This window comes from Hibiscus syriacus, unplaced genomic scaffold, assembly GCF_006381635.1.
Source record: "Hibiscus syriacus cultivar Baekdansim isolate YM2019G1 unplaced genomic scaffold, ASM638163v2 tig00002866_pilon, whole genome shotgun sequence".
NCBI lineage: Eukaryota > Viridiplantae > Streptophyta > Magnoliopsida > Malvales > Malvaceae > Hibiscus > Hibiscus syriacus.
The window spans coordinates 97312-118778 of NW_024061950.1; the positions used below are offsets into that span (position 1 = coordinate 97312).

The 21467-nt window shown below is 34.2% G+C and overlaps 1 protein-coding gene across 2 annotated transcripts; it reads right to left on the reverse strand.

The window, feature by feature from the left end:
• Positions 1 to 4038: 4038 nt before the first annotated feature.
• On the reverse strand, positions 4039 to 5250 carry LOC120160811 (rho GDP-dissociation inhibitor 1-like). 2 transcript variants are annotated; one of them, XM_039171148.1, is made up of 5 exons: positions 4984 to 5250; positions 4810 to 4876; positions 4500 to 4718; positions 4260 to 4384; positions 4039 to 4144 (listed from the first exon to the last, which is right to left on the reverse strand). In XM_039171148.1, the coding sequence occupies exons 1-5, from the start codon at positions 5203 to 5205 to the stop codon at positions 4064 to 4066; spliced, it is 714 nt and encodes a 237-aa protein (XP_039027079.1). In that variant the 5' UTR covers positions 5206 to 5250; the 3' UTR covers positions 4039 to 4063. The 2 variants fall into 2 exon arrangements, with proteins under 2 accessions (XP_039027079.1, XP_039027077.1); XM_039171146.1 differs by having other exon boundaries at positions 4807 to 4876.
• Between the last annotated feature and the right edge of the window lie 16217 nt (positions 5251 to 21467).

Genomic DNA, 21467 nt, shown 5'->3' on the forward strand with positions numbered 1-21467 from the left:
TATCCATATTATTTATTCTGTTGAAGAAATTAATAAGATTTATGTTACAAATTCATGATGTATAAATATATAAATTGTGGTGGTGATTTAAATAGTGGAAAGTCTATAGTAGTAGGAGTGAAAATTGAAAACTATATTGATTTTGTCGTGAAAGATGATCAATGACCGTTGGCGGCAGAGAAAAAGTATAGTACTAAAAGTAAAATTGCTTAAAAGTTTAGTGGTAAAATTGATACACACCTAATGTTCAGTGCAATGTTTACTGAACTTGTCGCTCATGATGCCTAAAATTTAGTGTCTAAATGACGTCGTTTTGAGTATCAATGGTCGACACCAAAACGAAGTCGCACATTGTCCGGGCCTTTACAGTGACAGAAATAATCGTCCTTTTTTGCTGTAGTGTGGACTTGCTTCTAGAGACAACCTTTGCTGAAAATTCTAGTGATGGAATCAAAGAAGAGAGTTTTCATTACTACTGATTTGGATATTTGTGGTCAAAAGATTAGATTACTTATGTTTCATGACTAAATTGTAATGTTGGATCTTCTTCAATGGAAGGGTGAAGGGTCCAACACGGCAGAAGCATTCTTTGTTGGTGTCAAACAGGTAATAAATTTCTTCGAATCTTCATCTTGCTCTTCCAAAATTCCGGTGGAGCTTATTTATTCACCGACTTAGCAAGATCTTCATAAACAATCCAAGGTGGGAGAATGGGAGTTGGCCTGGTGTTTTGCTTCGTCATGCAGCTGCCATGGCTAATAACAGCAGCTAACTCTGCTTGTTCTGAAACATGTGGGAACGTTCAGATTCATTATCCATTCGGAATAACAAGTGGTTGTTATGCCTATAACAATCCCTGGTTTAGAGCAACTTGCAACGAAACCGCTAATGGCTGAAAGCCTTTCGTCAGCCGCATCAATCTCGAGCTACTCTATTCGATTTCGGCTAACGGGAATGGCGTCGTCTTCGTCAAGAATCCAATAACTTATCTGAATTGTCAGCACCACTTCTCCTTCAAGTGTCAACCTACAAAGTTCTCCATTTTTCTTCTCGAGTAGATTCTATCGATTCGAGTCGGTAGGTTGCGGTAATTTCGTGCTGTTTTTCCGCGACAATCGAACTAATCCGATCTCTAGCTGCCTGCAGAAAAGATGTGGCGACGTGGCTTCTAAGTTACATGGCTGCCATGCCATGATTTCTGAAAATATTACTTCCTATACAGCAAGCGTGATGGAGGTCATTAGTGCTGCAGGGACCAACAGGTGCACATCTGCTTTCATATACGGATCAGATCATGTGTCAAGCCGATACAGATCGGTCGGATTCATCCGACCTTGCATTTCCGGACCATATCAGCATCGATACAACTCTTGTTCGAGCAGAATTGGAGTGGACTCCCTGCGGTTTGGAAGGTCACAATTTACCATCATCACTTTACTATCATCCCTGCGATAAAAATGAGTTCATGCTTTTGTTCTTGCTACGCAGCCGTGCCGTGTCCAGAATTAAAACGAGCTGAAAACCGACGCCAACTGGTTCAATCGCCAACTCTGCCTTCAACTTTCAAGTCCGCTGCCATGTTTGCTTCACGTTTGATCCTAACTCCGTTCTTGTTTGTCGTTATATCACAAGCTTCGTTGACATATTTAATTCTATATTAATTACTAATATTTTTTAAAATTTGACGATTCGATCCCAATATTTTAATCTAGTTTGGTTCTTGGTACCAATCCATGAAGTAAGTCTATCAAATTACACGTGATTGGAACACGTATAGTACAAAGTTATGTTTGAGTTAGGACCACAAAAAAATAGATTGGCATTTACTTTTGAAGGCTTGCAATGTAAGGCATACCAGCATGAAAAGTTAAAAAAATCCACAACTGCTAAAATCATGGCACATGGTGTCCATGTCCCTTGTCGTTTTCATTCCCCACAACCATAATAATTTCACCAATTGTTAGGGGCAATCAAGTTTCTTTTGACAGATTTTTTTCTAGAGCAAACTATACATTTAGTACTCAAAATATCGGGTTTGATATGTTTTAGTACCTAAACTTTCATTTTCTTAAAACTATACCTAACATTTAGTTTTTGTTTCATTTTAGTTCTCCACCATTAAAAACTTAACGGACGGGTTGACGGCGCATAGCTCCAGTGGACGGACGACCAATCTGAACGGTGGACCACAAGAGAATGACGAGTCGACCAACATAGTCCAGTTTCAGGCCCATCGAACGGTTGACGACGGAGATCGAAAGATGAAGAAATCGAAGAGTCCATCGTCATTTGGGAGAGATTGAACCGTTTTCTGATGAAACAGAGACCAAAATCGTGTTTAGGGGGTTGAAAAAGTGCAGTTGAAAAGTTTGGGCTTCATCGGCCAACAGATACGATGACCGACTACTGTAAACAAGGAGGTCGGCGAGCTAGTCCATTAAGTTTTTATGACGATGTACTAAAATGAAATAAAAACTAAACGTTATGTATGATTTTTGAAAAATTAAAAATTTAGGTACTAAAAAGAATCAAAATTGATTGTTTAGGTACTAACTTTGTAGTTTACCCTTTTATCATATTTGATAAAGGGTGAGTACGAGACGGGATACATCAGTTCTTTTATCGACTTGATTTCGACTCTTCTAACATTTGATGAATTTCTATTTATTCTAAATTTTAAGGTAAGAATCCTTCATTATTTGACTTAAATTAATTTTATTTTTAAAATTTTCAACAATATAAAGGGATAAATAAATATATATATATATATATAAACCAATTGATTTCGGTGGTAAATGAATTGTTGTTATTCTTTGAGGTTCCAAGTTCGAGAACCAAGAATGTAGAGGTGTGAGCGTTCAATGTCAAATGATTGAGAGTTATATTTGAACAGATTGTACCTCGTACTTACCCCAAATTCATTCTTAAACTATGATCTTCATTCTAAACAAATCCCCAAACTTTTGAACATTACAAACATTCTCCAAAATCATTCAAAAGTTCGAGGATAGAATCGAAACGTTCAAAAGTTTGAAAAACAATATAGAATGAGGATAATAGTTTGGAGATTAATTTAAAATGTTTGAAATTTAGAGATTAATTTAGAACAAAATTTATAATTTGGACACGTATACATGTAATTAACTCTAATAATTATCTAAGTTAGACATTCTTTATCCTAAACTTAATTTTCTCTTTCATAAAATCGCTATCGAATTAAAACTCATCAAATTAATATATTTTAATCATCTATGGATCCGATATTCATCTAATGGTATTATATTTTATACAAATAAATTTAATATATATTAAACTTTTAAATATAAGGGTAGAGTGTACAAATGGTCCCCTACTATAAAGTATTACTTTATTAAGTCCCTCAACTACTAAAAATTATAAGATGGTCCTCCGACTATAGAATGTACATTTGTTAGGTCAATTTACTATTAAAAGTTTCAAAATGATCACTCAATTATTCTTTTTGTTCCAAACTCGTCCTATTCCTTTAAAAATTGACGGTTGTCTAAGTTGGACTTTAACATGATGACTGAGATATGATAGTCATTTGTGATTTTGAGATCAAATTTTATTATATCAAGGTCAGTATGTTAACGTTCAGCTCAGAATGACAAGTTTGGAACATAATGAATAGTCGAGTGCCCATGTTGCAACTTTTAAGAGGCGAAGAACTCAACAAAGCAACACTCTATAGTCGAATGATCATTTTGTAACTTTTAATAGTCGAATGACTTAATAAAACAATACTCTATAGTCAAGGGATCATTTGTATACTTTACCGTAAATGTAAATATGATATTGTATAAAAATGTGTGCAGTGATCATCACATTATTATTTTTTTATAATAAAGAGAATGTGTAAGTGATATGTAGACAGATAGGCAATCAAACATAAAATAATAGTAATAATAATATAAAACAAAATCTACAGGGGGGAGATGGTAATATTTTTTTTAAAAAATACAAACATCAAGCACAAATAAAATAAAAAAAAGGATTAATTGTATTTTTTTAATTTTTTTATTTTCATATAGATAAAGTGTTTTCAAGAACGTGAAGGCCAGTTCTTCTGGATTTCAAAGTGATAACTCACGTCCAAATACACTTTGCCATCATCATCAACAAACTGCATAAACAAACGAAAAATCTTAATTTCTACAATTAAGAAATAGAGGAACTAAAGTACAAATATTTGAAAAGAACAGGGACTCGAAGTGTATTTTGACCTAAATATAATTTACCTTGGTTCTTGCAGAGTAGGAGCCTCTAGCGAACATGCCAGAAGGAGTGGTTTCTTCTTCCAATTCATATGTGTAAGGCTCCTTTTGTGGGCTAAACGTCCCCAACATTAGCTTTGTGTTGTCCACTGCCAAATTGTTACAAGTACAAATCGTATCAGACCCGAATCCGACTCGATTTTTCTACAAAGATAAAAGAGTTTAAACCCGGATTTGATTTGATTCGTTTTCTTATTTAGGTACCTCGAACGCCGGTTTTCCAGACAGTGTTGGTGTATTTGAGACCGGAGACGATGTTGTTGGAGACGTTGAAGGTGAATTTGAGGCGATATTTGCTTCCTTCTTTTAGCATAAACAGAGAGCTCTTAGGCTTCGAAGCGAACGGAATCGATAACAATATGTCCGGTCGCCCCGGACATAGGATCGATAGGCTTAATATCGTAACCTCGGGCTCTTTACTCTCTGCATTAGAACATTCGGACATCAGAACATAAATATCGAATACGAATTATAAGAAGACTGAAATCGAAGTGGTCGGATTAAGGTATACCTCCGACGACCGAGGACATATCGACACTACCGAGAAGTTGTTCTTTCCATCTTCTCAAACTCTCGTCATCCTAGAGAATAGAAAAACATCTCATGGTTGAGTTTTCCCGGAATCCGGGCTTGATTTTCCTGGAAAATTAGAGAAGAAAATGTTTTTCATGCAAGTAGATATGTCTACCTTGTCCTTTTCAAGCTGTTCTTTGAGAGAAAACTGAGGGCCAAGATCCAATTCCTTGTCGGATTTCACCTTGCTATCATCATCATCATCATCATTGTGTTCATCATCACCATTGTTGTTAGCTTCGACATCATCATCAACTAACTTCTTGTTCTTCTCATCTTTTTCTTTGAACCCGATTTGTTTGGATGCCGAGAAAGTTCCTACAACAGCTGAAGACATTTTCTTTTCTTTTCTTTAGCTCCTGGGAATCTACCCCTAAGAGAAGCAGGTTAGTTATCTTGCAGGGATTTTAAAAAAGAACTTCACATAGAAAGTTTGGTTTTGTGGGCTACTGGGCTTGAAATTGTACCAAATTTGTAATATGATGTTGACTCAAAGATGACGAATGATATTTAATTATTGGGTAAACTACGTATTTAGTATCTAAACTATCATTTTTAGTTTGATTCAATATGTAAACTTTCAATTTTTTCAAAAGCATACCTAAAGTTTAATTTTTGTTTCATTTTAGTACCCGCCTTTAAAATTTTAGTTTTTGTTTCATTTTTAGTACCCTGTTTAAAATTTAACATTAAATTTTGAAAAAATTTTGAATGTTTAGGTATAAAATGGACCAAAACTGATAGTTTAGGTACTAAACACATTAAGATTTTTATGGCGGGATACTAAAATGAAATGGAAAATAAAATTAGGTATGATTTTGAAAAAAGTAAAAATTTAGGTACTAAAATGGATCAAAACTGATAGTTTAAGTATTAAATTCATAATTTACCCTTAATTTTTTAGGTGTAAAACTCTATCAAACTTTTGAAAAAAATCAATTAAGTTCCTAGATTTTTTTTTACATACAATTAAACCGCTATACTTCTAAGCTTCATCAATCACACCTTTGACCAATGTTGATGGTTACATTTAACGATTTTCAGATCAATTAGTATCATATGTCATATAACAGTATGAAGATTCAATTTAGTACACATAAATTAAGGATCTAATTGAATTTTTTAAAAATTAAGACCCTTAAGTTTTAGATTTTATAATGATATTTCAATGTCAATACAACAACTGTTATTATTTCAATATAATGAGACGTGGAACATGGCATTGATAGCATGACATCGGACCTAACAAAGAAGGCAGTTGGGACAAAAAGGATGAGTTTTTGAGACAACTTCTATATTTGGGGTGGTTGAGACAGCACTTAACTCTTTAGAACCCCACCCCTTCTTTCAACTTTATACCATTAATGCTAGTAATGACACGTGTTTAATTACGGATATATAAGTATACAAATATTTCAATTAAAAAAATAATTGTTATTTTTAGAGATTTCATATTCGAACACCAGAGATGATAAAATATTTGAGCGTTTATTGTCAAATGTTTAATTTTTAAAATCAATCAAACTGGTTAAATTAATTGTTGGTTCAATCGGTTAAATCGATATGTATTAGTTAATGTTCACTACAATGTATCAACGATTGTGGTTACATGTAGGGGGTGTTAAAAAATATCCAGTCTTGTTGACCCGTCGACCTGGATTTAAAAAAAAAATTAGGTAATTTTTTTTTTAATATTATCCGAATGGGCCAGGCACCTGGATCGTGATTTTTCTCGGGTAGTTGGGTCGGGTCTAGGCCAAATCTTTTTAATAATCGGGTACCCGCATTTCAATCAACTCCCCTAATTACATGACCTGCATTTGGAGACATTCATGTATAGTTTACTTGGAAACTAACTCCATCCTCTACCAAAATGGGAAATAATCCATTCAAGAAATCAACTCATTACCACATCTCAATCAACCTAAAAAGTTACCAGTTTTAGCGGCATGATTAAATTACTTTTAGGAGTTAAAAATAAAATCATAAATTTTTAAAAGGTTAAACTACACATTTAATACATAAACTATCAGTTTTGATCTGTCTTAGTATTTAAACTTTAAATTTTTTAAAAGCATGCCTAACGTTTAGTTTGTATTTCATTTTAGCACCCACCATTAAAAACTTAATGCGTTTAGTACTTAAACTATCAATTTTTATCCGTTTTAGTACCTAAACTTTCAAATTTTTTTCCTAAACTTAACGTTAAATTTTGAACAGAGGTACTAAAATGAAACAAAAACTAAAGTTTTTAACGACAGTATACTGGAATGAAACAAAAACTAAATTTTAGGTATGCTTTAAAAAATGAAAGTTTAGGTACTAAAACAGACAAAAACTTATAGCTTAGGTACTAAACGCATAATTTACTCATAATTTTATTATGTCTATGACTTTTAATTATATAATTTTAAAGGATTAAATTAAAATTCTATCACTTTAGGTGATTGTAGTACAAACTTTACGTCTTAAAGGACTAAATTTAAAATCTTATCATTTAGAGGGAGTCAAGATTAAGGATGAACATGTGTCGGGTTAAATTTTTTATTACCCGACTTTGATGAAAAAATAGAAGGTTTTCACATGACTCCGACCCAACTCGAGGTTTGGTGACATTCCACCCTATTCAAACTCAAATCGATTTTTTGGGTGAATGGGTTAAAAACTTGTTCCGCCCAATTCGACCAAGACTCAACTTAACATAAATATATTATTTTCTCTCTTTTAAATTTAATAAAATAAAAAATTAATTGAAAAAAATATAAAAAAGATATTTTAGTAATTATCTCTAAATATATACAGAGAAATTGTAGTATTATCCTATGATGGACCATAAATTTTCATCTTAAATCCGAATACGATCTAATTCGAACTCAAATTTTAAAAAAAATAACCTTATTAATTCAGTTCGAATCTAAACATCTTAGATTCAAATAATTTAACCATCCAAATTATTTTTTTTAAAAATTGTGAATTTGGAATCGATTCAATTTAATCCAATTGGATTAAAATTGGACTAGTTACTTTAGTTTTGATATATTTAGTGGCCCAAATACGAGGCATGACAGCTTTAGGCCCAAAAGGACTAAGGATTACATTTGATAGTTGTTAGTAGGATGGATGACAAATTATAGTTTTATTATTTATCTTTTAATATTCATTTTATTTTTCTTGTATTATACATATAATTAATTAAATTTCTATACATTCGTATATTTAAATTATAAATCACATGATGATTCTGCCATGTTCGACAAGCATCAATGAACATCATTAACGATGAACATTATTAATTTAATTTATAAACTTTAAAATTATAAAATACTCAACATGTAATTATAAATTAGTTAAAAATTAAATTATTTAAAATAAATATTAAGTACATTATTTTGTATAATCTTATTTTAAATAATAATTAGATCAAATATTAACCCCTAAATTAAAAAAATCCTAAATTCTTTTTTTATGCTTTGGACCCGCTGTCGCAGTCGCCACTGCTACTGTCGCTATTGTCATTGTCGTGCCACCACTATTACTATTGTCATTGCCACTGCCGTCATTGTCGCTGCTACCGCTATCATCGTCACTATTATCGTCACCGTCACTGTTGTTGTCATCGTTATCGCTGTCACCGTTGCCACGTCAAAGAAGAAAAAAAGAATTTAGGAATTTTTAAATTTAAGGGTTAATATTTGATCTAATTATTATTTAAAATAAGATTATAAAAATAATATAATTAATATTTTATTTTAAATAATTTACATTTAAATTTTTAACTAATTTATAATTACTAGTTGACTACTTTATAATTTTAAAGTTTTATAAATTAAACTAATAATGTTCATCGATAGTGATACTCATCGATACTCGTCATATTACTTTTTGATGTCATACCATATTTTAATGAGAAAATCGCCTCAGTGACCAAAAAAAAGTTATAATATACGATTTTAACCAACTTTTTTTGGATTTGCCAAAATGACCAACAAAATCGCAACGCGAAATAAAAATCGCAACGCGATCCCCAGAATCGCAAATCAGTTTCCAAAATCGCAACGCGATTCTTGAAAATCGCGATGCGATAGTACAAATTCGCATTGCGATTTTCAATAATCGCAACGCGAATATGAAAATCGCAACGCGAACACATAAATCGCAACGCGTATCCGTAAAACGCAACGTGTATCCGTAAATCGCAACGCGTATGGGTAAATCGCAATGCGTATCCGTATATCGCAACGCGTATCCGTAAATCGCAACGATAATACATAAAATCGCAACGCGTATCCGTAAATCGCAACGTGTATCCGTAAATCGCAACGCGTATCCGTAAATCGCAATGCGTATCCGTAAATCGCAACGCGTATCCGTAAATCGCAACGATAATCCGTAAATCGCAACGCGTATCCGTAAATCGCAACGATAATCCGTAAATCGCAACGAGAATCTGTAAATCGCAACGATAATCCGTAAATCGCAACGAGAATCTGTAAATCACAACACTGAAATTTTGGGTATATAACACTGAAATCATAAACTAAATCCCTAAATCGCAACTCATTCCATCTCCATCTATCACTCTCTCCGGCGACATCCGTTCCTATATCCAACGACATCCTTCCCAATCCGGCAACAGGTTTTAGTTTCGCAGCTCGTCTGTTTAGTAAATTAATTTACAACCATGAAATCATCTGATCATGTTTGGATAGATTTGTGTTTTGGAGGGTCATGGGATAATGTTCATGGTGTTTTACAATATATGCCTTTACCCATGAATCTTCAACTAAAATTGTCTTTACAAAAGTTAACTTATGAAACTCTAATGCTACGTGTTTCAAATAAATTGAATTTAGAGCCCCTAAGTGGATTTAGGCTATCTTATCAGAGAAATGGTAAAGTTTATTTGTTAACCGACAATGAAGATGTTGAACGATTCATTGCTTACATTAGTGTTTCACAAGATGATGTTACATTGTATGTTGTTGAACCTAGTAGTATTGTTGGGTCAGTAGCGGGTAGTAATCAACTAAGTTTTTCTCAAAACCCACAACCTTTCTCTAATCCAAATCCCAATCAACTTTCAGCACCAAATTCCGGTTTTCGTATTGACCAGTTAGACGATGATGAGCCAACAGAAAAAATTGTGAGTACTAGTCAGTATTCGAAATTTGGTCTTGGTCAATATCCGGACTTTGATATTGGTCAATACACGGATTTTGATGATGTTTCAGAAGAAGAAACAGACCATGTGTGTAATGATTTTAATATTGGTCAATACCCGAATTTTGATGATGAAACACCCGTTGCCGAGGAAGATGTTGTTGATGATAATGAGGAGGAAGTTACGACTGTGAATGAACATGTTGAACATCCATTCTGTAATTCATATAATCCTGAAGAAGAAAAAGAAGAAGAAAAAGTCCCCGAAGAAAAGAAAATGCCACGGGAGTATAACTGGAATATGCCAGAATTACTTCAGTTACCGGAAGAAGAGTTGGCAAAGAAAGCAGTTGATTGTTACACAAAAGTTATTCGTGTCAAGAAAGATGATTGTTTTGATACAAAGGAAGACTTGAAGATAGCTTTGTATACAAAATGTGTGGAAGATGGCTATCAACTAAAAGTTAACAAATCAAGCAAAGATCGTTTCGAAACAAGGTGTATGATTGACAAAAACTGTACGTGGCGTATGATTGCAAAGAGAATAAAAGATTGCAAAATGTTTCAAGTTAGGACTTTTATTGATAAACATACATGTTCAAGAACCCTCGTTTTTCCTCACCATAGACAGGCAAACAAAAAGGTGTTGGGTGGTTTTCTGGCTGAGTTAATGTTTTTGAATGGCAGGGTATATCGGGACATGAATTATGACTGACATGAATGCTCGGTTCAAGATTAGTATATCATTCTCAAGCTTGGAGAGCCAAATGTTATGCCTTGGAATTGTTGAGGGGGTCGCCAGAAGCATCGTTTGCCCAACTGCCGGCTTATTGTCACAATTTAAAGCTGAAAAATCCTGGGTCGGTAACTCATATCAAAACAGATAGAGATGGACGCTTTGAGTTGCTGTTTATCGCCATTGGTGCTACGGTTAGTAAATCAATATAATTTTGTTGACTCATTTTTGTTAGTTACATGCATTTCACATTTAAATGATTATATTTCTTGTGTATATTATTTTGTAGATTCGTTCGTTTATTACTTGCATGCGCCCAGTTATTATAGTTGACGGAGCACATTTGAAAGGTCGATACCTTGGAGTAAACTTATTAGCAGTAGCCATGGATGCTAACAATGGGATATTGCCAATAGCTTACGGGGTTGGCAAATCTGAAACCTCTGATTCATGGACATGGTTTATGGGGCATCTTAGGGATTGCATAGGTCCTATTAGCAATCTGACAATCATATCCGATAGGGCAAACTCAATTGACAACGCTGTTAGAAGGTGTTTCCCAGATGCTTTTCATGGACTTTGTGGTGTTCATTTGTATAGAAATCTAAAATCAAGGTCTGCTGGTATAAAAAAGCACAAATGGACATACTGGAAGGCTGTAAAAGCTTATCGGGAAGTGGATTTCAATAAGCATATAAATTGTTTAAGACGTGTTTTGCCTCAGTGTGCTCAAACACTAGAAGATGTCGGGTTTGAAAGATGGTCAAGAGTACATCAACTTGGAGCAAGATATGGTTTCATGACGTCTAATAGTGCAGAATCAATCAACGCTCTAAGTCGTCATTCCCGGAAATTACCCATTACTATGTTAATGGAGTTTTTTCGAGCCTCTATTCAACAGTGGTACTACAAGAAAAGAAACCATGCAGGTATTATTTCTTTGAATTCGTAACTTATCATATTTATATATTTTACTAAGTATTGTTTATTTAAATTTACAGGAACATTGGAACATCGTGTTACACCATGGACTGAAAAAAAGATAACGAAACGTGTTGTGAAGTCAACGTCATGGAGAGTTGAACCATGTTCAAACACTTTGTTTCAAGTACTGGATAATAACTTAAATGGGCTAGTCGATCTAAATGCAAAGACGTGTAGTTGTATGAAATGGCAAACATCTGGTTATCCGTGTGGCCATGTTATAAAAGTTGCTCTTCATTTAAACCAAGACGATTCAAGCGCATACGCTATGGATTGCTACACTACAGAAGTTTATCGACAGACTTATGCCGAGATTGTCTACCCTATTCCACATCCTTCTGAGTGGGACATACCAGATGACTTACAAACAGTTTTGCCACCAGCCATGGACAGAAGGCTACCTGGCCGACCAAAAAGTCACGATCGTATACCGTCTAAGGGTGAAGAGAAGAAGAGATCGACATGTAGTCGGTGCAAGGAAAGTGGTCATACAAGGTTGACATGTGGATCACCAGTGCCATCAAAATCATCTTTTCCTCTACCAAAATATGGATCCTCATCAAAATCCAAAGCTCATATGGTGTCAAGCAAAAGGCAATCATCTTTAAAATCCCAATCACGATTGGCTTCACCTTTTGAGACTGTTAACTTAGGTGATTTTTAAATGCAAACGTTGTATTATGTGGATTTTATGTGTGAACTTTTAACATTTTCAGTTGAATTAATGACTCAGGCCAACCATTTTGACTTAACCAACTCTTGTTATTCAGTTGTTATCACTATTAGGCATGCATTTGACTATCGCAACACGGAAAATACAATCGCAACGCGAAATGAAAATCCCAACATGAAAATCGCAATGCGGAAATGAAAATCGCAACGAGAGAATCGCAATGCGAAATGAAAATCGCAATGCGAAATGAAAATCGCAACGAGAGAATCGCAATGCGAAATGAAAATCGCAATGCGAAATGAAAATCGCAATGCGAAATGGAAATCGCAATGCGAAATGAAAATCGCAACGAAAGAATCGCAATGCGAAATGAAAATCGCAATGCGAAATGAAAATCGCAACGAGATAATCGCAATGCGAAATTATAAACGCATTGCGATTTTCATTTCCGCATTGCGATTTTCATTTCGCATTGCGATTCTCTCGTTGCGATTTTCATTTCGCATTGCGATAGTCATTTTTGCCTTCAACATAATGCAGATTGAAATCAACAAAATCAACCATTACATTTCAATCAATTAAACAAGCACAAATAAGAATTATGTTCGCATCAATTACACAAATCAACTTTTACAAATCATCTTTTACAAATCAATTAAACAATCAAAAAATAAGCAATAATTCTTATTTCCGATCATCTACTATTGAATCAACTTTTACAAATCAATTAAACAATCAAAAAACAATCAATTAAACTATTGAATCAACTTTTGCAGCTCGACATCATTTTCACGCAGTTCACTTCTGAGATTAACCTGCAGAAACCAAACATTTGTTCAGACAACACTTTCTACAAATTATTGAATTCTAGTTACTTAACCAAACATTTTCAAACCAAAAGTATATAAACTTACCAATTGTTTATGGACATTTTTATAACGCGGATGCAGGTAGGCAGCGTCTCGTATATATCGATTTAGCCATATAATGCCGAAACCACAAGCCTACTGCAGCTTTATCTCTATCGGTGGGAGGTAGATACTTGATGCTTCCCGTCGTCAAACGCTCCAACGCCAAGCATACGAGAGGACCACAATCTCCTCTGGCTCCGCTCGTTTGTTGTGGCGCGGTCTCGTCTCTAATAACTGTAATATTGAGCTTCTTTGGCTTCTTGTTTCCAGAACGAGTCCAATAATTGATCGCATCCAAGAATTTAGCCAAATGAGAGCTCCATCCCTTAATAACATCTCTTAAATCAGCCAATGATATGTAATTTATCATGCTGTCATACACTATTGTCTTAAGGGATGGGAGCTGAAGCTCGACGAGAATCCAATGTTTACGTTCCAAAACAGGGATAAACACCTGCAATCATAAGTAATAATTCATTCATTTGCGCACTTATTTCATAAAACCTTTAAACTCAATCTAAAATAAATACTAACCTTATCGACCTCCCACCATGCAGGATAAAGTTTAGCTTGTCCATTGCCCAAATCAAATGATTCATCTCGTGCATTCTTCAAGTGAACGGCGTGAAAAGACGTCGGCATTATTGTATATCGTATATTTTTATTTTTCTTAAGTTTTCTTATTATTAGAAGACGTGTCACCCACGCATCGATATGCTGTTTTACAAAAAAAGACATATATTAGTGACTTACATAAATTTAAAAAAAAAATTAATCAAATTGAAATATAAGAAAAATATAAGACTTACCCCCCCATCGAAATAGCCATTGTCTTCGACCCCTAATAATACGCCCCACCAAGGCCGTTCAAGCAACAAAAAGATATCATCGGTGAGCTTGCATATGTCAGTGAAACACCCCTTGCTCCGCTCATGTAGATAAAAATCAACTGCGGTCTTAGCCCAAAGGGTGTTATCCAAAATTGTGTCCGGTAGTTGTTCCCTCTCCTCTTCAGATACCGGTATGGTACTGGCATGTAACTCATACGAGAGCCAACTTGAATCCATCATGTCCGGCACGACAGAGGGTTTCTCAAGAAGCCTACATATGACGCCATGTGAATCGGGCTCTTGAATGGTGGGAGGGACCTCTTCAATGATGACAGTGGCCTCTTGAACGGTGGGAGGGGACTCTCGAGGAATGATATGGGGGGCCTCTTCAACGATAGGAGTGGACTCTTGAGGGATGACAGGCGAGTCGGGCTTCTTCTTGCGGTGTCTTCGCACTATTGGGGTGTACGGAGACTTAATAGCACGTGCACGCTGTCTGATGCGTGAACTCCGTCGTGCAAGCATAACCCGACGTAAAGCATCCACTCTATCGGGCCGCTAAATAATTAAATACAAAAATCAGTAAATAAACAGACATGATATTTAAACAGTGAAAACAAAGACAAATATGTTTCAAACTTGCATTGTATTCACCCAAGTCATTATTCTATCATAGTTCACAAAATGCATCAGATAACAAAGAAAAATATGTTTCAAACTAATACCCTGAAGTTAGTATTTGTTTTGTCTATTGGTTGAAGTAAATTTATCCATTCAAGTTTCAATTTGCAGAAGAAGAAATAGTTTACTTTCGCAACACGAAACTTAAAATCGCAACGCGAAACCAAAATCGCAACGCGAAATGAAAATCGCAACGACAGAATCGCAATGCGAAATGAAAATCGAAACGAAAGAATCGCAACGCGAAATGAAAATCGCAATGCGATTTTGGTTTCGCGTTGCGATTCTGTCGTTGCGATTTTCATTTCGCGTTGCGATTTTGGTTTCGCGTTGCGATTTTAAGTTTCGTGTTGCGAAAGTAAACTATTTATTCTTCTGCAAATTGAAACTTGAATGGATAAATTTACTTTCAACCAAAAGACAAAACAAAGACAAATACTATTTCACAGTGTTAAAGAATACACAGTTTAGCAGAATTGGCAGCAACCGAACAAATTTACTTTCAACCAAAAGACAAAACAAAGACAAATATATTTCACAGTGTTAAAGAATACACAGTTTAGCAGAATTGGCAGCAACCGAACAAATTTACTTTCAACCAAAAGACAAAACAAAGACAAATATATTTCACAGTGTTAAAGAATACACAGTTTAGCAGAATTGGCAGCAACCGAACAAATTTACTTTCAACCAAAAGACAAAACAAAGACAAATATATTTCACAGTGTTAAAGAATACACAGTTTAGCAGAATTGGCAGCAACCGAACAAATTTACTTTCAACCAAAAGACAAAACAAAGACAAATACTATTTCACAGTGTTAAAGAATACACAGTTTAGCAGAATTGGCAGCAACCGAATAAATTTACTAAGCAATCTAAGTGAAATGGCTAATCTAAGTGAAATTACGAGTAAATTTATCATTAAGTTAAATATGGAAAATCTTAAACTTACCTCGTTGCGTAGAGTATGAACCTCATTCTGCAACGATACTATCATCTCACGTAGAGCGGCAACCTCACCACGTAAAGTTGACACCTCACACGCCATGCACCATCGTTATCGCGTAGAGTACCGATCTCCTCACGCAAGGCATTGACCTCATCACGTAACTCCCTTGACTCATCCCGTTGAGGTGGAGGTGGAGAACAGGGAGATAGGAGTCGTGGCATCTTTGCCGGTCGCCTATCATGAGGTGATGGTGGAGAAGAGGCTCGATGATGTGACGGGATAGGTGATGGCTCTCGTTCTAGAGGTGTATAGTCGTCACGATCGGGTGATGGCTCTAGGTGAGGTGATGGCTCTCGAATTGGAGGAAGTGGATGCTGCTCATCATCCGTGCCATCAAAAAAACTCTGACTAGCTTGCCACCAATCAGTGGCAAGCTCTTCCTCCGTGGGTGACAGTCTTTGTAATGGAATGTTGGCCTCCTAAAATATAAAAACTCAAACAAAGTTAAACGTCTACTATTAATAACTTGTTTATATTATATGAAAGTATTTGTGTTAACTTACATTATTTATTGTGGCATATGGTATTAAGTCTTCCCAATCCAACAGAGTTTTCCTCTTCCAGGAAATAGCCCTGGGAATATCATTTGACGTTTTTATTGCATATGTACGCATGCTGGGGAAAGCCTCGAATATCCAAATCTACAAACAATATAATAACAAAATTAGTAATTGTTAAATAATTAATTATAATTTTAGAAACATTATATAGAAATTCTTACCTTAAAGGCCCAAACAAAGCCTGACAAAGTGTATTTGGACCCATCGCCCCGCAAACTTTTGCGGTCATCAAAGGCAGACGACAACTTAGTCCAGGTAGCTTTCCATATATACGAACCCCACGGAAACAGATTCCATGCATTCAGGTCCTCTACCAATATTATTAGCTCCCGATGAATAGGTTGTCTGGCCTCTCTGCCTAAAAAGCCGGCATACACAAGTAGTAGAAGGCATACTCGGATAACATCGACGTCTTCCATCCGAGTGAAACCAGCTTTCTTATTAAATAATTTCTTCAGGTCGTCGACATGTAGGTTCGGCTTCTCCATTGACTCATCCGGAAAAACCCGGGATAACCATGATGGGCGGGCGATATGACGAGTGTACCGGCCTACATCATCGTGTCCGAATCGTAGACCAGTGATTAAGCAGAACTCCTTCCGCCCAAAGCAAGTATACGCTGGTGGAAAATGAAACCATATCTCTTCCTCACCACGTTGTATACTGTCGGGTAGATTTGATGTCATGGTCTGAAGCCACAAATGGGTCAAATTAGCATCTCCACCCGGATGCTGTACTCTCAGCCATGGCCCGAAGCAGGTTTCCTCAAACAATTGTCTTTGAGCAGGTGAAAGCTTCTTTGCAATTGTAGTGGCCAGGCTGACTTTATTTCTCAAGGTCAATTGAGCCGAAAAAAATTTCTACAAAAACAATAAACATACCAAGTTAGATATACCAAAAACTACACTGTGAAGATATACCAAAAACAATAAACATAAAAAGTAGTAGTTTATTCTTGAAACTAAAATTTGCAACACTGTTTTGTCTTTTGGTTGAAATGAAAATCGCAACGAGAGAATCGCAACGCGAGATGACAATCGCAACGAGAGAATCGCAACGCGAAATGAAAATCGCAACGAGAGAATCGCAACGCGAAATGAAAATCGCAATGCGATTTTGGTTTCGCGTTGCGATTCTCTCGTTGCGATTTTCATTTCGCGTTGCGATTCTCTCGTTGCGACAGTCATTCTCTCGTTGCGATTTTCATTTATCTCGTTGCGACTCTTCTGCAAATTGAAACTTGAATGGATTGCATTACTTCAACCAAAAGACAGAACAAAGACAAAGACAAATACTAACTTGAAAATCGCAACGAGAGAATAGCAACGCGAAATGAAAATCGCAACGACAGAATCGTAACGCGAAATGAAATCTAAGTGAAATGGTTAATCTATTATTGAAATGACCAGTAAACTTATCATCAGTTTCAATATGAAAAACCTACAATAATGCAAACATTTCAAAATAAAAATAATTAAAAAAACTAACCCTCGGAGGTTGATTTTCCATTTCTGAATATTGTGAGGGATTTCTGACCGTGAATGGTTGTGAGGGATTTCGCCGGAGATGGGGACGGAAATCTTCGGAGATGGGGACGGATTTCTTCGCCGTAGAGAGTGAGAGATGGAGATGGGACTGAGTTGTGATTTTAGGTTTTAGGTTATGAGTTGCGATTACGGGATTTTGTCTTAATATTCTTTTTGTAATTTGAAAATAAAATACGCGTAGCGATTATAATGGCGCTTTAAATATCGCGTTGCGATTTACGGATACGCGTTGCGATTTTATGTATTATCGTTGCGATTTACGGATACGCGTTGCGATATACGGATACGCATTGCGATTTACCCATACGCGTTGCGATTTACGGATACACGTTGCGATTTACGGATACGCGTTGCGATTTATGTGTTCGCGTTGCGATTTTCATATTCGCGTTGCGATTATTGAAAATCGCAATGCGAATTTGTACTATCGCATCGCGATTTTCAAGAATCGCGTTGCGATTTTGGAAACTGATTTGCGATTCTGGGGATCGCGTTGCGATTTTTATTTCGCGTTGCGATTTTGTTGGTCATTTTGGCAAATCCAAAAAAAGTTGGTTAAAATCGTATATTATAACTTTTTTTTGGTCACTGAGGCGATTTTCTCTATTTTAATTATTTTTTTCATTTAAAATAATTATATTTAAGCGAGTGACAAACACGTAGGAGTTTATATAAATGATCTCATTTGGATATTTCCCCCCTATTTAACAGACAACATCTCAACGCCAAGTCCCCACACTTGTTTGGTCTTTGGAAACTGTCTTTTTTCACACCTATTTACCAGCACGCCACCATTTTCCCCTCTTTTCATGTTTTAGATATTAAAATCTAATTCTAATATAATTAATTAGAAAAAGAAATTTATTTTGAAAAATTCTACGACGCTCGATGAGCACTACTAATGATAAGCACCGCTCAACACCATTGATTTAATTTATAAAAATTTAAAATTTTAAAGGAGTCAACGTATAATTATAAATTAATTAAAAATCTAAAGGTAAATTATTTAATCAAGAAAAATATTTATAGTTTTTTAATTTAGGGGTTGGTATTTGATCTAATTATTGTTAAAAAAAGATTATAGAAAATAATGTAATTACTATTTTATTTTAAATAATTTATCTTTAAAATTTTAACTAATTTATAATTTTACGTTGAATTCTTTAGAATTTTAAATTTTTATAAATCAAATTAATGGTGCTTAGTGATGCTCATCAATAGTGGTGTTTAATAATGCTCGTCGAACGTGACAGACTCGTCCAATTAATGTTGCTTTGTTAAGTCTCTCGACTATTAAAAGTTACAAAATGGTCACCCAACTATTCATTATGTTCCAAAGTCATCATTTTATGTTAAAAAATTAACGGTATTCTGTGCTGAACTTTAACCTGCTGATTGTGACATTATAAAATATTATCCCAAAATCTCAACCGACTATCATATCACAGTCATCATATTAACGTCTAGCTTAGACAACCGCAAATTTTTAATGAAAATGACGAGTTCGGAACATAATGAATAATCGGGTGGCCATTTTGTAACTTATAATAGTCAAGGAACTTAATAAAGTAATATCCTGTAGTCGAGGACCATTTGTGTATTTTACCCAATATTTTTATATAAATTTAATTATAAAAGTGTACGAATATATTTTATATAAATTACTAAGATCTAAACTAGATTTTCAAAAATCAAATAGTATCTTCAATAGTGATGTTATGGTCATGTTTGCATCACATTTATGTTGCTAATGTTATAAGGTCAAGTTCTATTTTTCTTTTTCTAAGTTCAAAGATTTTGGTAATATTAAACGGTAGATTCTTTCTGACAATTTCAGATTTTTTTGTGATTTTGTTTCACAATTTTAACTATGAACCTTGTGACTTTTCTACTCACAGTTTAAAATTGGATGAATACAGTTGAGTACCACTAAGATGAATACCGTTGAACATCATTAATTTAAATTTATAAAAATTTAAAATTTTAAACGGCTCAACGTATAATTATAAATTAGTTAAAAAAAATTAAAATATTTAAAATAAAATATTAATTAAATTATTTTTCATAATCTTTTTTAACAATAATTGGATCAAGTATCAACCCAAAAATTAAAAAACCCTAAATATTTTTCCTTGTTTGAATAATTTACCTTTAGATTTTTAATTTTATAATTATACGTTGAATTGTTTAGAATTTTAAATTTTTATAACTTAAATTAATGATATTATGTGGTGCTCATCGTTAGGGATGCTCGTATAGCTTTGTACAATTTTTATTTAAAATTTATGGTTAACTATGTTAGATATCAATGAAATTTAAGTGATGTATTATTCATACTATTAAACTTTCAAAATCTTCAATTATATATATTGAAACTTGATTTTGGGTTTAATGTACATTGGACCGATAAATCATTAATGATGTGATGACATGATTTTTATTCTGTATAACTTTAGTTTGTGTATCACTTTCCCCACTATCGATCTATTATCATCTGTCAGTAGTCGTCTTTCGCGACAAGATCAATATCAAAATATTTTACATTTCACCCATATTTTTATCTTTGAATTAATTTTCCATGAAACCTACTCCAAATTGATGAAAATTCATCAAATGATTCGACGTTTTAATGCTTAATATCTTTCGATGACTGCCTGATGAGACTGGTTTCGAGATATATAATTCATATTCTTGAAAGAACACTTTTATCCTTTCAGATTTTATAACAAACCCTTCAAATATGAGAAACCCCCAAACTAGAGCATCAAATCTTTTGATTATTTTTTATTGATTTTGAGTAAGTTTCGTGAAAAATCAATCCGATGATAAGAGATAAGTGAAATGAAAACGTTTTAGTACTGATATTGTCTCGAATAACGATAGATGATGACCACCAATTTACCAGTAGTAGCTAAATTGATACACAAATTAAAGTTTAATGCTTAAAATTTAAACATTTTAATATTTAATGACAAAATTGATATACAAACTAAAGTTCCACATCAGCACACTTCGGGATCAATCTACATATAATCCGATTGTTAATGGTTTAACAACTCATTACTTACAATGAACTTAAAATCAGAGTTGAGTGTTATAATTAAAGCTTTTAAAAGTTTAATGCTATGAATGGTAGAGTTTAGGGATATATGATTTAATTAAACCTAAAATTTAAATGATGTATGTATCCCTTTGACTTGGAACAACTAAAGAGAAAACAGATTCATCATATCTACATATTAATTATAAAATCTTTGAAGGAGCTCAATTATATAAAATAGAGTATAAACTACACTCTTAGTACCCTAACTTTTACTTTTGTTATGTTTTAATCACCTAATTATCATCATTGAAAAATAAAAATAAAAATTGTCAAGTCAAGTAGTTCTGTTAATTTTTTAACGACGAGTGATCAAAATGAAACCAAAACTAAACATTAGATTTAGTTTTGAAAGAAAAGAGTTGAGTACCAAAACGGAACAAAAGTGATAGTTGATGTATTGAAC